The following is a 19560-nucleotide window of genomic DNA, read 5'->3' as shown; positions in this document are numbered from 1 at the left end:
TGATTTTGGGTCATTTGCCAGGCATACAGGATGTGTGGCAGCAGGAAAGATGCAGATCCTGGTTTTGGTTTAATGAAGACGTTTGTGTAAGTCGCCGTGAGTGATGCACACGGGGGCTGGCACAGGCCAGGCCCAAGCCGGAGCCGGGCCCCGTTGCCCTGGCAACCGCCCTGCGCCATCCTTTCTCTGGCTGCTGACCCATGAATCGAACACAGGGCCTATGCAAATTCATTCATCCCTTTTTTTTTTCCTTCCTTTGTATTTGCCAACATCAGACTGGCATAAAAGGGCATTCGACAGCGCCATGACCTGCCTGACAGGTGTACCACCGGGCCGTGGTCGCCGTCGCGCCAGGGATGGGAGCCGTAATTAGAGCAGGGAGCAGAATGAACGTCAGACGAATTACCAGGCAGCAGATCATATTTGTCAGGAAGGACTGCATACATAAAAATTAAGTGACAGTACATGCCGGCATAATGAAAGAAAAATGAAAGATTTGCCCATACGCAGCGCAGGAGAGGCTGGTGAGCCTTGCATCGGGTGCAGGCAGCATGGGGCGGCTGCTGCAGGCACCCGGGCACCTCCTGCCCACCATCCTTCCTGTGGCCATAACGAAACCGCACGTCAGGAGAGGCAGAGGAGGATCCCTGATGAAGGCCAGGAGCGGTGGCATCCCTCCAGCTGTCAGGCTGCAGACAAACCCACCACTGCCCCACACCATCCCTTCTTGGTGTGGGGCTGGAGCGGCGATCGGAGCTGCTGGGAGCTCTGGGCACGCGTGGGCTTTGCTAGGAAGCTCTTGGATTTTTAGGTAATCGATGCGGCCAAGGTGGATTTTGTTTGCTGCTGTCACCACGTGGTGCCTCGCCTCTTCCTTTCCTGGTGCCGGTGGATGCGGTTGGGGTGGAGTTGGCTGTCACGAGAGCTTGCTGGCACTGGGGCAGGGGCAGCTCAGCCTGCGATGAGGAGGAGTTCTTCTTTCCTTTTTCTCATTTTAATACCAATCGCTCTTTTCATGAAGAAACTTTTTTATGGCCCGTTCATTTGCTATTTATAATGTGAGCATTTTATTACATTTCTAGTTCTGTGGGTTTTTTTCTTCCCCCCGTTGTGTGGTACTTTTCCCCAGGGCCGCGTGGCACCGGTTTGCTGGCCCAGCTCGCCGCAGGCGGTGCCTGGGCTTCACCCAGGGCATCGCGCCCGGAGGCGCTGCAGCGACGGCGGGCGGTGTGCCTCCAGGTGTTGTCTCCCTCGTTCGTCATTCACAATTTAACAGGGCTGGAAGTATTCCTGTTTTGTCTTGTCTTCAGTGTTTGCTCGTGTCCGTTATTTATTTTGTTAATCTCCGAGGACGGCATCCAGAGGCGTTCCTTGTCAGTTAAGGTATTTCTAACAAGCATGTTGGAATAGCCCTGTCATTAACTTTTGCCATAAAACCTAATTACTTGTAAATATCATAATGATATTATAAATAGCAAAATATTTAAATACTCCATTTAAGACTTTGGAAAGCTTAGCAATAAAATGCTAGATTTTGTTTCACTAGGATCTGTAATAAATATAGAGAATTTCCATTATTATTAAAATGGGCCATTTTATTGTGAAATGGTATAACGCTCATTTTTAGCCAAATAAACTTGGCATTATCCAAAGCTTCTGATTGGCTTTACGTTTTGAAAACCAAAAACCAGCAATGATGGAAAAACTTTTACACAGAGTAGTCTTGTTTTGGACCAGATGACTTATTATTTATTCTTGGACAAGAATAAACTTGGAGCAGATTCTCCTTTTGGGGGATGTATGCAAGTCAAACCTTCCCAGTTTAGAACATGCAACTAGCTGTGGATTGGTGTACGTGGGGTGTTGCACGTTCCTTCTGGTTTCTTGTTGGATATGAGGGTGAACGGGGAGTAACTCTGCAGTCATGAGAAGAGCTCTTTTATAAATAGATTTTGTCCTTTTTTTTCCCTTGGCTTGCCAAGCTATTTTATCATCTGAAGCAAAGTCACAATACTTCGACGGGCTTTTTTTTTTTCCTTCAGATAGAGAGAGACACACAAAAGAAATCTGCCTAATATTACAACAGCCAATATTTTGTGCATCTTGAGAAATTTTAGCTTTTTGGTATGTGCCTGAAGTACAGTATTTGTGTAAGAAATGATTGCTGCAGGTATATTGCAATACCTGCATGTAAAAATGTGACTGTAAAGACTTGGTAGAGTTGTATTTGTAACTTAAATAAATAAAATAAGGGAACTTAAAACAACTTCTACTAGAAAGAGCTGAAATACTACGCACAAAATACACTCTTTTGTAGGAATAAGTAGATTTATGTATTTATTTAACATTTCATTGAGACAATTAGTGTGGGTACCTCACATAGAGATTTGAAATAGTTCAATGTACATTTTAGTGCTTTTGACCACGGTTTTATTTTTATTTTGCTGTCAAGTCTCTGCTGTGGAGGCAGCATGCTTGTCTCCTGTCAGGCACTCGCAAATTTTCCAGTACTTTTGGCACTAAAAAATGGCTAAAGCAAGAAAAGCACAACCTGAGTTGCTCTCTTTATTTTTCTTAGCTGAGTTGCTCTCTTTATTTTTCTTAGCTGAGTTGCTCAGGCTTTCAGTGTTTTTTTTGTAGTTGTTGTTTTGTCTTGTTTTTTTTTTGTTGTTGTTGTTTTTGTTTTGTCTTGTTTCCTGATGAAAAGAGCTGTATTATATCTAGTTTGTGTTATTTAATGTTTCTTTAGTATTCCAAAGAAGCTTATCCTTGACAGTTAAGAATATGGGAAACTTCATGTATTCTTATAGGTCACAGACTAGGAGAAGATTAAGTCTCCTGAAAATATGACAATATATAAACAATTACCCAAAGTTGAGCTAATTCCCAAGTTATTCTTCTGGGAAGGGATGTGAAAATATACCCCAAATTATACAAACTTTTAGAAACTGATACTTTAAAACCAGACTCCTTTTAAATAATGCTGTACGTTTTTCTTGGTGGCCTATGAGCTTGTCTGGAGAGATCAAGCAAGTGAGAGTTGTGGACTGTCACTTGCAAGTGGAATTGTTTCCGTGCTGTATTTGCATCACCTGATATTATTAAAACCTACTGAAATATTTTTTGTAACTGCATGTTCATGGCATACGCTATAGTGTCCGGCATATTAAAGCTAAGCTAGTAGTTTTGAAAATACCTTAGTATTATTTTTAAACTGAGTGCGTTTGTTTGTTTGTTTTTAACAACCAAGTTTTTCATGGGTGGCATCACTGGTTTTTGAACACAGTTCTTTGCCTGTTTCATTTGCAATGAACATGTTTCAAAAATCACAAGTATTTCAAAACATTACAAAGTTTGTTTTGACAGGAGTGGAACGTCTCGGTGACGAAGGAATGCTTTAATCAGTATTACCCCTTTGAGGCCCACATTGCTCTCTGATATCTCTTGGTTTGAAACTGGGAATACTCTGTAAAGATATAATAAAGGTCAGAATTTGTTAGGTTCTTTCATATTCAGAACTCTGTTGCCTGCTGTGAGAAAGCAAAATGATAGGTTCAGAAACACTGTTCAGCTCGGTATAAAGATTAGCTGGAAGATGCTGGTGAAGGCAAAGCAATAAAAGCTTTCCTAATCAATTGCTCTTATATTTTGCAGCCAAATATGGCTATGGAGTTTGATTAGTTTTAAGAGTTATGTTTTATAACACTTTAAAAAAAAAGTACAGAACTTATTAAAATATTTGGAAGTATTCTCTGCTGATTTCTGTCTAATGATAGTCTGCCTGAAGGTGTGTGACAATGCTGCTGCAAGAGACTCATCTGTGGTACGTTAAATTCAGTGAATGAGGCTCTGTGAGAGAGCTTCCTAAAAGTATGGATCAGATTTGCAGGTAGTCTCTGTTTGTTCCCAACTATATATGGGAGGAAAGGTATTTGAATTTTATTTCTGAGATAACTGTGCTGCCTTTGCCTGTGTTTTCCCGGTGAAACAAGAGACTCTGCTCTTAATTTAACTCGGAATAATTAGCATTTCCCTAGCTTGGGTGTTGCACCAGAGCTGTTCTGGTCCACATGGGTGTTTTAGCTGCGTACACACACACACACACGGTGCTTGGGAAGGGAGGAAGAAATGTTGTTCTGGGGTCTCTGAAGCAGGCTGATATTCAAGTGAAGTGCTTCGACTTTCAGGAATAGAATGGGAAGATGCTTGCTTAGTCATATTCTTCTCTATCATTTTGTGACCTTTATAACTTTAAAGGCATTACTCTAGCAGCTGGTGATTAATATTGAATCTGAACAATATTTTGTATTTTCAGCAGGGCAAATGCCAAAGAAAGTTTCTGATTAATAGTCTCCGATTAGACTATTCTTGTCAAATTGACTAATGTAATGCAATGGTGAGCCCTGACTGATTGCATTGGAAGTCTTGTGCGGTTCTCTAGAAGATGCTCATTACAGGAGATTCCCACATAATGTTGGACAGGCCATAAAGAGAATTGGGCTTGTCAGTCTTTTATCATGACAGTTATTTAAAAATTAATGCATCAGTTTTGAAACGCGGGGTCCTGCTTGTTCGTACATTTGCTGACAACACTACAGTAATGATAGGTAAATGTGCAAGGTAGGCTTCATAAAATCAGATCAGGCATGGACTGCTCCACAGACCTATTAATGTAATGGAACAGACTAATGCACAAAAAATCAAATATGGACTAGAACGCACTCATCCATGTTGTAAACCCTGTCATTTTGCTTTGATCGAAGGTTGTTTTAAGGCATTATCCGAAACGACAATTTTAGCCTACCAAGCAGACCCCTGCTAACGTGGAAGGCGAGGCCATAACTTTAGAGCCCACACATTGTTATTTGCTCTGAGCTTGTTACGCAGTGACCCAGAATAACTGATAGCAAGAACAGCTACTGCTGGAGGCCACCACTGGCACCGTATCCTCTGAAGCACGCAGATCTCGGGAAGTAAGAGTGGGAATGATCTCCACGTTCCCTCCTGCCAGTTCTGTGTGCTGTGGTCCACCCGAACGCAGCTCTTTCACTCCCTGGTGGTGAGGGGCAGGAAGTTTTCTCTTCTGTCTAGTCTGTTAATTTTCTTGTCAGATTTCAGAAGAGAAGAGGCATTGAGAAGTGAAAAGTAGCAACATGTCGTACGTGCTCATGTTCAATAGAGACTTCCGGAACTGTTTTCAAGAGTTTAACTAATCACTGTTTCTTCTACAGTTGCGTATTTTTAAGGAGGAAAATGAATCGGTGCTATTCTAACCAAGTGCAGCTCTTCCACAGAAATCTGGAAACTGTACGGGAGTTATTAGGAGACCTGTGTTGTCCATGGTGTGCATTTTGCATGCACAGGGGAGACATCCATGGAAAGCCTTGCTGGATTCTTTGAATGAGGCCTTGGCTGCTCAGGCTGTTCTCTGAAGTTACTCTGCAGTGTGTTAAAAAGTACTGACTATTGACAGAACTCGGGTCTAATCTACATGTAGAGGCCTTTCACTGGCAATTAAAGCCAGACAGATCTGGGACAACATCAGTTCAGCATATTCCTAGGCTGGATGTGGTATTACTGAGCATGGAAATATAATAATCTCCATGTGTTATCTTTCCTATCTTGTAGTCTGTGTAGAATTTGCAAAAATGTACTTTCTTGCTTTGTAATCCTCACCTTGAAAGTGAAGTAATTTCTTGCTTGAATGACCTGCAAACGCAAGCTGAATTCATCATGTAGTGCTCCTGATTACTGAAACTCCTGGGGGACCAAATAAATGAGCCAGTCAGGGAAGTGGTCCCCTTTCTTGGTTACTTGATCTGTTTTGATGAGTAGAGTTGTATGTATGCATTGCTTTGGAATAAATTGGGTAGTTGCATTGATAGTGCTAACTTCAAATCAGCGCTCTTTGTTTTGACTAAGTAACCTAAGAAAATATTTTTGTCTTTGATTTTCAGCTCCGCTAGGATGCTGATGTACTAACTAGTATTGCCTGACCGCCCAGGTGCTGCCCTGTGCCCAGCTGCTCCTCACTGTGTTGGTTTATGTGCCCGTGAATTCTTTGAGGCTGTAATCATCATCTTTCTGTACTGTAAATTGTACAGCGCCTATACCAATGGAATCCCGGCCTGTGTTTAGGTTTTCTGGATGAGAGGGGAATGTAGATGAGTTTTGGACTCACCTGTGCACTTAACGCAGTGTGGTCTGAGCTCTCGGCGCTTGAGGTGACTTTGCTTGGGTATCACACAGACGTCAGCAGCCCCCCAGTTTGTGCTGCGTCCTGCGTCCGCTCTGCGGGGGATTTTGCCTTTCAGGAAGTTGTTGCTTTCCACTCCAAAAGTAATTTGTTTCCTACAGAGTGCAAACCCCTCTTCAGGAAAGCTGGGGGAAGGTAGTGACGGGGGGAAGAGCTGCCACCAATGCTGTTCATCTGCTAAGGAATCTTTCAGCTGTCTGTGGTCAGGGTCTTGAATGAAGAAGTTGTAAACTGAAAGTTACGGGCAAATGAAACATTTGCTATCTTATGAGAAAGGTCTTTAATTAGGAGAAGGATACACTGGAATGCCAAATGAAAAAAAAATTGACAGGGGACAGGGAAGCAGGAGAAAAGAGAGCGTATAAAGTCCTTGGATGTTTTAATAAATGATGTATCTGAGGATTATTTGATGTAGCTGAGACTGCCAGGATGTCTTGTATTTTCAGTACCAAAACTGAAACTTACTTCGGATTTTAAAAAGAGCCTTTTTGAGGTAAGGAATTTATTAATAATTTCCTGTAAGTCCTGTCCAAAATGCTGTAGTAAATTTCTTGTGATAAAATGCAGACTTCTGGAAGTACATAGAAATCCCACAGCTTCTAACGTGACTGAGTTGGAACAGTGTTTTAAAGTTTGGAATTATTATCTTGGTTCTTCCAGAAAGTTTTTGAATACCTGTCTGATGTCAGACTTGTTACTTCCATTTCTCTGCTACAATAAATGGTCTCCTGAACTCTTAAAAAGGGTACCCCGTCACATCTGCGGCTGATCTGTCATGCTGCTAGTGCAGTATATGTCAAGTGAACTTTCAATGGATGTGCTGTCACAGGATTCTTGTTTTAGCAGTGTACATTCATGACATCTAACTTGCAGTTTCATATGCTGTTGAGTGAACCAAAGGAGAATGATCGTTTACAACGGCTCCGTCCGTGAGAGACACTCCGGTGGTACTTGGAAGGGGGAAATAACTTTCCTCAAATTTCAGAAATACAAAAGATATTTCCAGTAACGTTCAGCAGTTCTCTAGCTTTCCATGTGATTATATTTTTGGTTCTACATAAGAATGTGCCTTTGAAACCATGATTTCTTTCCAAATTTTTGTGCCAGTCTCTTCTGATGAGCAATACATGCTAAACCTAGTCCTTGAGCAAAATCAAACTTCTGTACAATGCAGGTTGCACTGTCTCTTTCTAAGACAGTAACTCGTCATTTGTTCATTTTCTTTACAGTGGGAACTCCATACTATATGTCCCCAGAAAGAATACATGAAAACGGCTATAACTTTAAATCTGATATCTGGTCTTTGGGCTGTTTATTGTATGAAGTAAGTATCTTCTAACTTTTTTCCCCATTTGTCTTAACCACACAGTACAGTGAAACAGGAATTGAGTAGATCAGACTTATTTTAGCTTAGTTGTTGAGAAACTTTATGAAAATATAACTCTATACTCATCATGTGATTTTTTTAGGCTTGAAGAACAAAGAAATTGTGCCATACAGCTTGGTACTTACGCAAAGTTAATTTAGTAGGTCACAGTAGATGCTGAGGATACAGACACAAACAAGCCAGTTTACTGCATTTCGTTCTTCTGACTGTGAGGAGAGCTGTAATGAGGGCAGCATATTCATAGTTTCTCCTGAATACCATTTGTTCTAACAATAGAAAACTTATTTGAACATAAGCTACTGGTTTGTTTAATTGAATTCTGACCAATTGGAGTATCTTAATTTTGAGAGTTTTTGGTAATGAAAAGTAGGGTTTTTATACAACATGAAATCATCGTTTCTTTAACTGTATTAGAATATAGCTGGAGTATTTTCTAATTGTACATTGTCTTACAGACAAATGCACAGATACAAAGCAGGCACACTTTGTATGAACTGCATGCTTACTGTGTAACTAGTTTTTAAAGTATTTTTACGTGTGTTTATTACATGCATTTTAAAAATAGGTGCTATGACTTTATAATAGTACTTTGGGTTTTGTGATTTCATTTTTAGCAGAAATCAGGGTTTGGAACAACATTGTGGTCATTTATAATTTTAAATGTATGTGTCATCTTTGAATTCAAGTGAAAGTACAAGTCAGCATTTAGAAAGTTTTTATCCTTGCCCAGAGAATTAAAAATCACTAGGATGTTTAATTATAAGGCTACTGCTCACATCCTCTTTGGATAATAGACCTCCAGGCGTCAGGGTCATGCTTTCCTGAGCTACTTTCAATTATGTGAAATGATGAAATTTTTCTTCTCACTGCAATTTCTCACAACTAGACGGAATGAGGGAATACGTAAAAGTGCAATTTTGTGAGCTAATTAGCTATGAAAACAACTGTAGTTAAACATGTAATTCAGCTAGTTGGTTAAACAAACCTTTAGGACAAGACAGTAAAAAAGCAAATTTTCCTATAATATAGCTCTTTCTGGCAGGAGTTAATTGCTTGTTGCAGTTAACCACTTCTGGGAAGAATACTCACCTAATACAACTGAATGCTTGTTCAGCAAGGTAACCTTCTCCATCGGGCTGCTCTGAGTCATTTCTGAGACTGAGCTGTACTGGAGATGGGACTCCAGATTTATGCAGAGAGAAATATTTAGCGTTGTGCTAAGATATGTTTTTGTTGCAGGCAATATGGTCTCCTTATGGCACAGTAGTCTTAGTACTCCTTAGATTTCAAGAAGACTTAATTGTGCACTAAACATAATTCTCTGGTAGGAGTAGCAGTACTATAGTAACGTGAAAGATTTGGCATCTGAAGCATTTTTAAATTTACTTCCTACGTAGGTAAGCCTCTACTTTGTGAACGAGAGCTGTGAGATCTTGCAAATTCCAAGAAGGACTGGACGGTTACCAATTTTGCGTTCGCTAGATAAACAGCTACTTGACTTTTAAACTTTTTAGATTTTGGAAAATTAAAAATCAGGTTCATACATCTTTGAAGGAACTGTATTTTTATCTTGGCTAATTCCTTGTAATAAGAATCTTTTTCCATTTGGCTTAAAAGTAAGGAAGCCATGTTTGTTTGGTTATGAGTCACTTCTGATATTTTTCCAAATACATTGTGTAGATAAGCTGCAGAGAGCTTTAACGTACAAATTGCCCTCAGAGATGTGCGTGTCCACTGGAATCCACTTACATAACGTTGAGGGGTTTGGGATGTGATGTCAGATAGCACCACTTAACTTTGACGGTCATAACCGTACAGTGATTTTTATTAAATCTTATCAATACAGTAGCAACTGTCTTCATCCCTCACTTTCTGTAGAAATCTGTCAGTGAGATCACTTGGAGGGATGAAAATAAGTTGTTAATTCCAAGAATATAGCTACAAGCAATGGCTTCAGCAGTTCTGGCAAGATGATCAATTTAAGCACCAACAGTGATTCCTGTATAGGTATTTTTTCAACCAGTCATACTGCATGGTGGTCATTTTAAAAGGAGCTCTGGCTGTCCTGCGGTAATTGTTCTAATCAAAATGTCAAAAGCAAACCCAAATGAAGCATCAGCCGTTGTTAGTGAGTACCGAGCGCCTGTAGCCATGGCCCTCCGCAGACCTGTTTCAGCCACAACCAGGGTGCCGTCTCTTCCCCCTTTAATTCCCTGTGTCTGGCACCCCAGAAACCTCTGTTGTTTCCTTTTCATTTCTTTTCTTTTGCACATGACCACTTAATTGGATGTGGAAAGGGAAGTTAATGGGAATTGAAAAATCCTTTTCAACCAGACTGAAATTATTGATTTTTCTATTGAAATCTGGGAGACCTTGTTTAACCCGTGATTGCTTTATGCACCCTCCGTAACGCGCCCGTGGTTATTTTTCTTGGAGCAGTCCTGCGTGCCGGGCCCTCCACTTCTGTTCTGCTGATTGGGAGCAGTTTGCTATCAATCTCTAATTGGAGATTAGAGACTCTAATTGGAGTGTGTAATTTTTCCCCACTGATCCGCCTGTTGCCATTATGACTGCAATAGGGATGCAACTTCACCTTTTTGCCTTCAAAAACTTTGGAAAGGCTGCAGGCACCAAGGCTTTCCTGGCGGCTGCCTGCCACCGGGGCACAGCTCACGCGCCTGTCCTCAATTATTCAACCTCAGGTCTGTAAAGTTTATGAGGAAAGGCTCTTCATTATTGCTGTTTTGCTGATAATGGTGGGTGAAACTGCAGAGAGGGGCAGCCGTAGCCGCTGGTGAGCCCTTTGTTGCGGGTTACGAGCTCTTACGAGTGTAATTCCTCTTCTCTCTCAGCCTGCAGCCAAGCACAGTGAATGTCACGGGCACAGCAAATACTGCAGGCTGTGTCGCCTGGAGCATTGCAGCCAGAAAACTGAACGAGCCTGCAATTTTTCTGAAATGTTTTTGGGAGCCCTGTACTCAGTTCATTGTGTCCTTCAGTGTGCTTTGGGTACCTGCATTGCCATTTTTATGCCACTCTGGATATCTGATAAATATCTCTGGAAGAGAGAGCTTTGTGGAAAAAAAACTAGTCCAGAGGCACGTAGGAAGATAACCTTGGATAAGTGGCTTGAAAGAAAGTGCCCAGAACGTATCTCGTTGCTTCTCTGTAGGGCTCAGGATTCATTGTGCCAGTGCGTGTTGCAGGTTAGCAAGGGAAAAATGTAATGACCTTAAATTGTTTTAAAGAAGTCTTTATGATTCAGACCAAGTATAGTTTCTCTTAGCATGTCCTGCGTTGCTTAGCACTTGAGGTATGTTCATTGCAGTGCAATTTTGCAGCCTGCCCCTGCAGCGCCCTGCGCCGGGCCACGTCCGACTGCTGGGAATGAAACCCAAACGTTTTCAGACCCTGCCCCACTCACAACTGCCTGCCTGTCACCAAGTCACTAATGATCCGTCAGTCGTGATTCCTAACTGCAGGATAATAGAGTGGAAGATCTAGTATTGACTGTTTTTAATTCAGCTGGGAGCTTGCTGTGTGTCAGCAGCAGGACAGCGTTCTTCTGATGGCTTTCACAGCACATGGTAATGAGCAAAAGACTAATAATTATCAAATAACCCCCTGTTAAAGACATAGTGAGAAGCATCAACTTCAGCTGGCCTCAGTATGAAAAGCTTGCCAATTTGATGCAGCTCGTGGCAAAATGCTTTAAATATCTAAACAGAGTGGATAATACCAACAATTATCCGGTGGCGCTTCGTCAGGCGGAGGCAGGGCAGTGCGGCGCTGCATCTGACAGCGCGGGTGCTGAGCGGCATTGAGGGCCAGCACATCACGGAGTAATAAGTGGCTGGGCCGTGCTGGTATCGAGCATCCTGCTCCTGCACCTCGTGGCCGCCTGTGCAGACGTGTGGTGTGGTGCTGGTGGGTCCCGGTGGGCAGCCCTGACGCTGGCGTGGTTTGTGCCCCCCTGTGTAAGTTCAAAAAGCACCTCCTCCTAGGGCTGTTGCCCTGAGGCTCGTTGTTCAGTGCTCATTTAGACCTCCTGATTAAAAACTTGCAGTGTAGACGATTTTCCACGCACAGAGATGCAGTTTCCTTCCTGACACTTAAGTATCATATAAACATCTCTCTGTAAGGAGCCTCCGCGTGCTCTGCAAGGAGTTTTTCCCCACCAAGAGCCTTCCGTTGTGCTCTCTGTGCTGTGTGAATAATCTGTTTATGTCAGACATCTGTCGTGGGTTTGGAGATGCAAATACTGGATTAATAAAACAGAATCTGAAGAGGAAAAAGACCAGACCGATGGGGAAAAGTTTCAGTAGTTTGGATCCCCAAACTGCCTGGGTTGCTCTCTCCTAAATAGCAAATTTGCAGGGGGAGGAGATGATTGTTTCTGTAGAGGCTGAACTGCATCACTCGCACTAAAAGGTTCTTTGTATTCTAGGTAGCCAAATGTTCAAAATCAATCCATTTATTTCTTGTAGCAGTCTATTAAAAATTTACCAGTCACAGAGAGCAAATGCATTGGCTGCTCTGAACATGATCATAACCGAGGAAGCTTGAAACCGTAACAGTTATCAAAGACAGGAGCTGCTTTGTGAAGAGATGAACGCGTTCATCAGGTTTTCAGTCCTCTGTGAACCGTCTGGTTTCTAACCGGCTGCCCAGCAGCACGAGCACCCTGTGTCTCTATTTAAATGAGCAGGTACTTCGCTGCTGCGTGCTCTGGGCCGCTGTTTACAGGCAATTCTACATCTGAGATGTTTTTGGCAAATAACCACAGTGATGGGAAAACGCAGGGACTTCGCCGTGTGAGGAGGTGCAAGGAGGAGAGATGCGTGGCTGCCTGGGGGTGCCGGGAAGGGCGGCGCAAGCCCTGCCCAGAGCCCGCTGCCCCCGGCCGCCTGCCGCAGGATGGCTCCGAGGGGTCCGTAACACGGGGGCAGAGCGGGGGGGCCTGGGGACACAGCCACAGCTCTGCGCCCCCTGCAAGGGCGGCGGGGCCTCGGGGAGCCCCTGCGGTGTGCGGAGCTGTCTGACCTCGGCAGCAGCATTTGCTCACAGTCAAAGACCAAAATTTGCTCCTGCAAGCCGGCAGTACTGAGGGCTATTAAATCTTTCACATTTCTGAAATGCTTTCTCTGTTTTCCTCTCCAGATGGCAGCTCTTCAGAGTCCTTTCTATGGAGATAAAATGAACCTGTTTTCTCTTTGCCAAAAAATAGAGCAATGTGACTACCCACCTCTTCCAGCTGAACATTATTCTGAAAAGGTAAATTTGGGAGCATTTTTGGAGGGGAATGTGGGGGTGCCGTGAAGTACCGCCCCGAGCACAGGAGAGGAGGCCAGGAGGAAAAGAGCCCATGTCTAAGGTAGAGCAGGGGCTGGCCAGAGAGAATGCCCCGGGTGCCTTTATGGCTGGCTAAGGAAGCTATTGTTGTGATGTCTGAATATCAACAAGCTAAATTAAGACAGAAAAGATTTTTTTAATGCGATTTCTTAACATGGGGAGCATTTTGATACTGAAAGTCTGTTATGCTGGCAAAAAACAACAATGAACCGTGGGAAAGCCCTCTCCTTGCTTCCCTTCCCTTAAAATAACATACCATAAAGCAGTGCTTAAATTTTTGTTTGTGTAGATTTCAGTTTGTTACAAGGAGGGGATTTTTTTTATTATTATTATTTTTTTAAATAGAGGGGGAGGGAAGGAAAGTCGCTTAGTCTAACACAGTAAGTGTCAATACACCAGCTGGGTAGGGGGGATTTTTGAAATTTGGGTTTTGTTCATATGAAAGGAAGGGATGGAGAGCAGAAGCTGAGCTGGTCTACCTTAAAAAAAAAATTTAAAAAATCCACTATGTATACTTGCTCGGTGATGTTTCACGTAAGCTGCGAACACCCATGTTGTTTTTTAGGCAGGGCTGTTGGAGCTTTGCTTTTTTTTCTTTTAAGATTTCCTTACCTTGACAAACCATCTGTTTTCCTTACTTCCTCATTCACTTACAGTTGCCTGCTATTTGAAAGGAAATGGCTAATGTAATTTTAAATGTTCACCATACCCTTCAAGGGTTTTCTTTTGTTTTATTTCTGCCTCAAAGTTGTGAGGGGCAAGAGGCAGGCTACAGGGCTACAGCAGTTAGCGGCGGCCTCGTGTCCGACCTGCTCGGCATCTGGGGTGCTGCGCGCTGGGCGCACGCAGGGTGAGTGGGGTGCAGGAGTGCTTTTCCCCAGACTGGACATAATTAACTCCCTTTTAATGGCATTTAAAAGAGGAGTAAGAACACCAAGATTTCACCAAGCTTGACTGAGCTGCATGCGGCGCTGCACGGTGCGAGTCGCTCAGGCAGGGCTGCGGAGGGGCCTGCGTGGAGCGCGCTGTGCCTCGCTCCGGCCTGAGCCCCGACCCGGTCTCTTGGGGCTGGTGTCGTACTGTCCTCTGGGCCACCACACAGTTTACGTAAGTTACGTAGCAAAAGAACCATTGTGAGATTATTCGAGAGCTGTTGTGGAAGAGTGGATTTTTTTTCCCAAGCTGCCGTGGCAGCAAGTCCCAGCTCTGTGCATTCACGTTCGCCATGCTGTTGTAGCGTGCATCTCAGGATATGCCTGCTGGCAGCAAGAATTAGTGTAAGTTGACAGATGTGTTTCCTGTCTTTACAATTACTGTCTGTTTGCTTCCCTCTGGCAGTGCTAAAGAGTGTGTGTAGTGTAGTGATACAATCCAGGGTGAGAAGGATGGTTTAAAGCTCAAAGGCGCCAGGTCCCAGAGAACTAGACTCCAGATGGTGTTCATACACTATTAACAGAATGCTTGACAAAGTCTGAGGAGGGCTGTGCCTTTGGCTGTAGCTTAGCTCGCTGTATGAGCTGCTGCTGCTTACATCAACCACAAAGAGCTTTAATTCTGAGTATTAGAACGTGGCTCCACCACGAGTGGTATCTGGTGCTGTAGGTGGCCTTAAAGATTGGACTTTGGAGATTATTTTGGAGTGAGGGGCCAAAGGGAAAGGTGGGTTAGTGTCTTCCACCAGCCAAGCTAGATCAACCATGCAGGCTGGGTCCTTCCGAAAGGCTCAGAAATGTGGCAGCACTTCCCGGCAGCAGCAAGCTGCACCAGAAGGAATTCGTTCTTCCCGTGACGGGCAGGGGTTGGTTACCTCTGTCTGGACATGTGAATTTTCCTTGAAGAGCGAGTGTCTCCATCTTAGATGGAAAGGGCAGATTCTTTAAGCAGCTCTAATATTGTCCCTGCAGCAGGGTTGAAAGTGATGTGGGAAGGCAGCAGAGCCTTTGCGTCCTCCCACCCTGGGGCAGGGACGCGGATTAGGCCGTGCCCAGCTACCGGTTCTCAGTGGTGTTCTGGAGCCGTCAGCACGTCCGTCCTTCGCCCGGCAATGCAGCCTCAAACCAAGGCTTCAGCTGCGGGCTAGCTGCTGGTCCACGAGTGTTTTACGTGGGGCATTGTTTCACGTGGACAAGGCAGAGCATTTATGGAGGAATGCCTGCTTTCATGGCGTTCCCCCTCAGCAGTGTCCTCCTGGCGGTAGCCTTCTGTTCAGTCCAGTCTCCCGAGGAACTGGGTTACTCTCTGTTAGCAGGAGGAGCTGGGACTCCAGCCAGGATTGGTTTTCTCTCAGAGACAAGCTTACTAGTAATGGGTTGACTATCGAAGCGTGGTCTGCCGGTTCCTTACAGCTGGTGTAGAAGTGCCTGCACTGTGGTGGTTGAGAACAGAACTTCCCACTCTCTGCCGAAGCGCCTTGGTTTACCTGGGAGCGCAGCTGCTGGGTGGATACATTGGACTGAGAGCGCAGGCTTCGGGCAGAGCTTTAGAAGCACCGTGGTTGTTTGTGGGTGCTTTGTTGTGGACAGCTCAGGGCTCAGGTGCGTGTTAAATTGTTGGGGTCTCAGCTCTTACAAACCACCGCTTGCCCTCGGATGAATCAGACAGGTCACCACGGCAGGTGTGAGAGTGGGACAGGGCCAGAGGGACAGCGGGGCTGACTTTACTGAGGATGGGCTTGCCAGGTTTTACATCTCAGCGTGTGCCTACAGCAGGATCGGGAGGTGGTGAGGTAGTGACCGCGTTACGGCGCGTCCTGCTTGCGTGGGACGTGTGCCCGTGGCACTGTCCTGCCTGCGTGCCGACTGCCCTCAGAAATCCTGCTGGAGTGGGCTTCAGCCCCTGCGACAGCCTGCAGCACGGGGCCTTGCTCTGCTCAGAGCTGAAACCTCATTTGGGTACGTTCAGTAATGCAGCTGAAATGTGTGCCTGATAGCTGTATGGTCATGCTTTTAATTACCATTAAAATAATTGGCACTGTGGCTACTGGGAGGATGTGAGAAGATCAGAGGCTCAAGGCTGTTTCTCCCTACGCCTCGGGGGTACGAGCAGCTTTCAGTGTCTGTATAATTAAAAGCTACAATCTTTCATGTGCACAATAAAGAGTGTAGGGAGGTGGGGAGACTTCACCCTTCTGCATTTTATTTATTAAACATAATCAATGACCAGTCTCTCCTTCACAAAGGTTTTCTAGGAAACATTGGTGTTCGACAGCCATGTTCAGGCATCCTGTGTCTCAAGACAGAGGTGCTGTTCAGATGTTTTACGTTAAAACCCTGCCGGCTTGTTACAAAGGGTTGATGTGGGCAGTACGGCTGCTGTACAGGAGAGTTCTGTTCAGGACAGGTTTTTAAACCCCTCCTTCTACTTTCCCCTTTCTTCTGATTCCCCTTTCACTGACACGTCCATCCGTGTCTGTCGGCTCACCTGGACTTCTGGAAGGTCAGTCCTTCCTCACGTGCACGTCCAGCTCCTGCCCCTGGTGCCCAGCTCCCCGTGCCCCTGCTGCTTCCCCTGCCCGTGCCCACCCGGCCGTGCCGCAGGCCCCACTGAGCGAGCTGCTGTCACCTGATGGCATTGCTCAGCCTCACCGCTTCTCTGAAGCAAGTCAAAAATCCCACTAGAAAAAAGGTTGTTTCTGTTTGTTTGTTTTTAAAGCTCTGAAACTAGCAGAGTCAGGAGCAGTGGAGCAGCCAGGCGGCTGCTGGGCCCTCTGGAGCCGCGCGACGTCTCTGAGCAGTGAACAGTGAACCCACCAAGTACATAGGTGCTAGCGGTGCACTGTAAATGACACGAAATCCACTGTGATGTGTGGATTAAAGCTCCTGTGCCGATGGTTTGGTGGAAAAGGGTCTCTCTAGTCCTTCCATGGGGCGGGAGAGGAGGGGGAACAAATGCGTGCCTGCAGTCTGCCCAGGACCGTCCACGTGTAAAAGGGCTCCTAGCTCCTGCCCGGCAGCCCAGTGCTCAGACAGCCCCAAAGCCTTTTCCAGTGAGAAATGAGCTGATCCATTTACGTGTTTGCATGCCTGTTTTTCTGTCTTTCAGCTACGGGAGTTGGTCAGCATGTGCATATACCCCGATCCCGATCAAAGACCTGATATTGGTTACGTGCACCAAATAGCAAAACAAATGCATGTTTGGACCTCCAGCACTTGAACCATCTGCAAACACTCTCAAAAGCCAGCACAGCTTAGTCTTACTTGAATTTTTTTCTCAGATGAAACCGACTGGTGCCTAGTCACGCAAGCGAGAGGGTTGAGCACTCGTAGCAAGATGCTCTATTATTTCTGCAGGTTATTTGACAAGGACTCTTACAAGGTGGTCATGCTTTAAAGTGAAGATTCTGTGAGGTATTGCAAGTGATTTTTTTTTTTTTTTAAGCCAATAACATGTTACAGTTGTAGATCATTTAAGGGTCCTTTCTTAAAACTGTCGTGTGTAATCTAGGATAGATTATATTAACAAGGGTGTCAGAGCATTTGACACACCTCTTCTATCTTAACTGTAATGTGAAATATTGAAATAATTCCTTCGGTGAAATCACTTTATACTAATGTAAGAATTACAGTAGATTTTTGTGTAATTTGTATAACTGCTACTTTGCCTCTTCTGCAAATGGTTAATAGCGAATTCAATTTTTACTTTGTGTATTTTAAAGCATCCATTTATGTGTTTTTATTAATTTCCTCCTCTTCAGACTTAGAAACTGGGAGGGGCATGGGAGGAGAGAAATGCATTTGTTTCATGATTTTTTTATGGTTTTTTTTAACTGAAAACTTAAGAGTGAATATTTTGCTGATGCATTTACTTGCTAATTTGACTACAGTCAATTAGATGAATTCAGCATATAGCTGGGGGGGGAAGTAAAAAAAAAAAAAAAACACATGCCAAACAAACCCCAAACTATCATGCTTCTGCAAATAATTCCTCTAAACTTATCTTCCCATTTGTTGTGACTATTTTTAGACTACAAGTTCATATTGAAAACCAGTGTTTAATACAGCTAGATTTTTGGGGAAGATACTTTTACACATTCAGTAGTATGTTAAGTACCAGTAGGTAAAACTTAAGCAAAGCAGTGTTTTAAACTCTGAAACATTTAAAAAACGAGTAAGTAAAATGCTTTGTGTATCTAATTCTACATAAGGATCAGCCCCGTCTATATAACTGTGAAAGCTAATTTACAGAATGTGAATTTTTATAAAAATCTCAACCTGATTTGAAGGAGTCATCTTCTTTAACTAAATGAAAATTTTCAACCAACTAAATTCATTCATTGAATCAATGATTTGTTTCATTACTGTCAATGAAAAATATTCACTGCTTTAGGAACAAAACTTGGATTCACGTTCAAGTGTTTCCATTTCATTTGCCTGTTCAGAGGAACAGTGCTGCACTTAGTGTTCTTGAGGACTACAGCGGGGGAAATAAATAAGCCTGTTCTGTTACAGCGCTGCTTCCATGTGTGACGGTGGCTAATGCCAAAATGTAGATTTGTGTGTGACAGTTCAAATGCAGCCTGTGCCTTTTTTTCTGTTGTTGTTGTTTTGTTGTTTTTTTTCTTTAAGAAAAGAATACAATTTTTTTTTTTTTTGAAATAAGATTAGGGTTAGAGGGTTACATACATATATATGCTTTTAGTGTTTTTTTTTTTAACCTAATTTTCTCTACTTAAAGGAAAACTGCAGTGCCATCTTCAACTACTTTCCATCAAATTTTGAAGTATTTATATAGGTAGCAAAGAAAAGCTATTAATTGCTGTGAATAATGTTGGTATCATTAATGCAAGGTGCCATTTTATCGAGGCTTCTCAGCAGAAAGTTGATCTTGCTGCTCTCCTGAGAGATTGAGGAAATTCAAATCAGCATGAGAATGTAGGAAAGGCACCAAATTGCTTCCACCATTCCCATGCTAACTTGCTTAATTTATAGCCGGCTTCTTTAGCAATTCTTAGATTCAAGAGTGAAGACTGTCACTTTCACACTGCAGGTTTCCTTTAAGCTGTGGTGGCAGCTACACATTCATAGGGATGGCTGTGCTGCGCCTCTATTGGTGTGACATAGAAAAGGATCTCTGGCTTCCAGGGAAGCTCAGCTTAAATTTGAGTATCTTGAGAAGTCTGGTCACTTTCTTGCTGCATAAAATTCATTAGTGCTTATAAGTAAATGTATTTCAAAAGGTAATTTTTTTTTTGCAATTGTGCATTTTTAGATAAATAAAAAAAATGATTTACAAAATAAACACCTTTGTTTAAAAAAAAAAAAGTCAACTATAGAGGGGAAAAAAATTAAAAAAACACTCAAACAGGACTAAATGTGTGTGAAATTTGCTAACAGCTACCGTGATATATAGATACCTGACAAAAAGCTCTGCTGCTGGAAAATGGACTACATAAGCTGTTATCAGTTGTCCTGGTGGAAAACTGTACACAAGTCTTCAACCTCTAGAAGTGTGGCTGCTCTAAAGATTTTTTTTTCCTCCGGATGGCTGTTCCAGGATGGTAAGACTAGGGCCTAGTACCAATTAACCTTTTGAAGCTGACTGTAAATGTTATGCATTCTCTTTTGAG

At 43.4% G+C, this 19560-nt stretch overlaps 1 protein-coding gene across 2 annotated transcripts in view; it reads left to right on the top strand.

Moving 5' to 3' along the window:
- NEK6 (NIMA related kinase 6) overlaps positions 1-19232 on the top strand; it is a 63960-nt gene extending 44728 nt beyond the window's left edge. For both annotated transcript variants that reach the window (XM_080562005.1, XM_080562006.1), the window contains exons 8-10: positions 7486-7580; positions 12804-12917; positions 17037-19232. In XM_080562005.1, the coding sequence (XP_080418131.1) occupies positions 7486-7580; positions 12804-12917; positions 17037-17147 (320 nt within the window). In that variant the 3' untranslated portion in view covers positions 17148-19232. The remainder of the gene's footprint in view (positions 1-7485; positions 7581-12803; positions 12918-17036) is intronic.
- The last annotated feature ends 328 nt before the right edge of the window (positions 19233-19560 follow it).

The sequence above is a fragment of the Anser brachyrhynchus genome, assembly GCF_964034855.1.
Source record: "Anser brachyrhynchus genome assembly, chromosome: 19".
Classification (NCBI taxonomy): domain Eukaryota; kingdom Metazoa; phylum Chordata; class Aves; order Anseriformes; family Anatidae; genus Anser; species Anser brachyrhynchus.
Note: the sequence above shows the minus strand (reverse complement) of the source record. Positions and strands in the feature narration are given on the sequence as shown.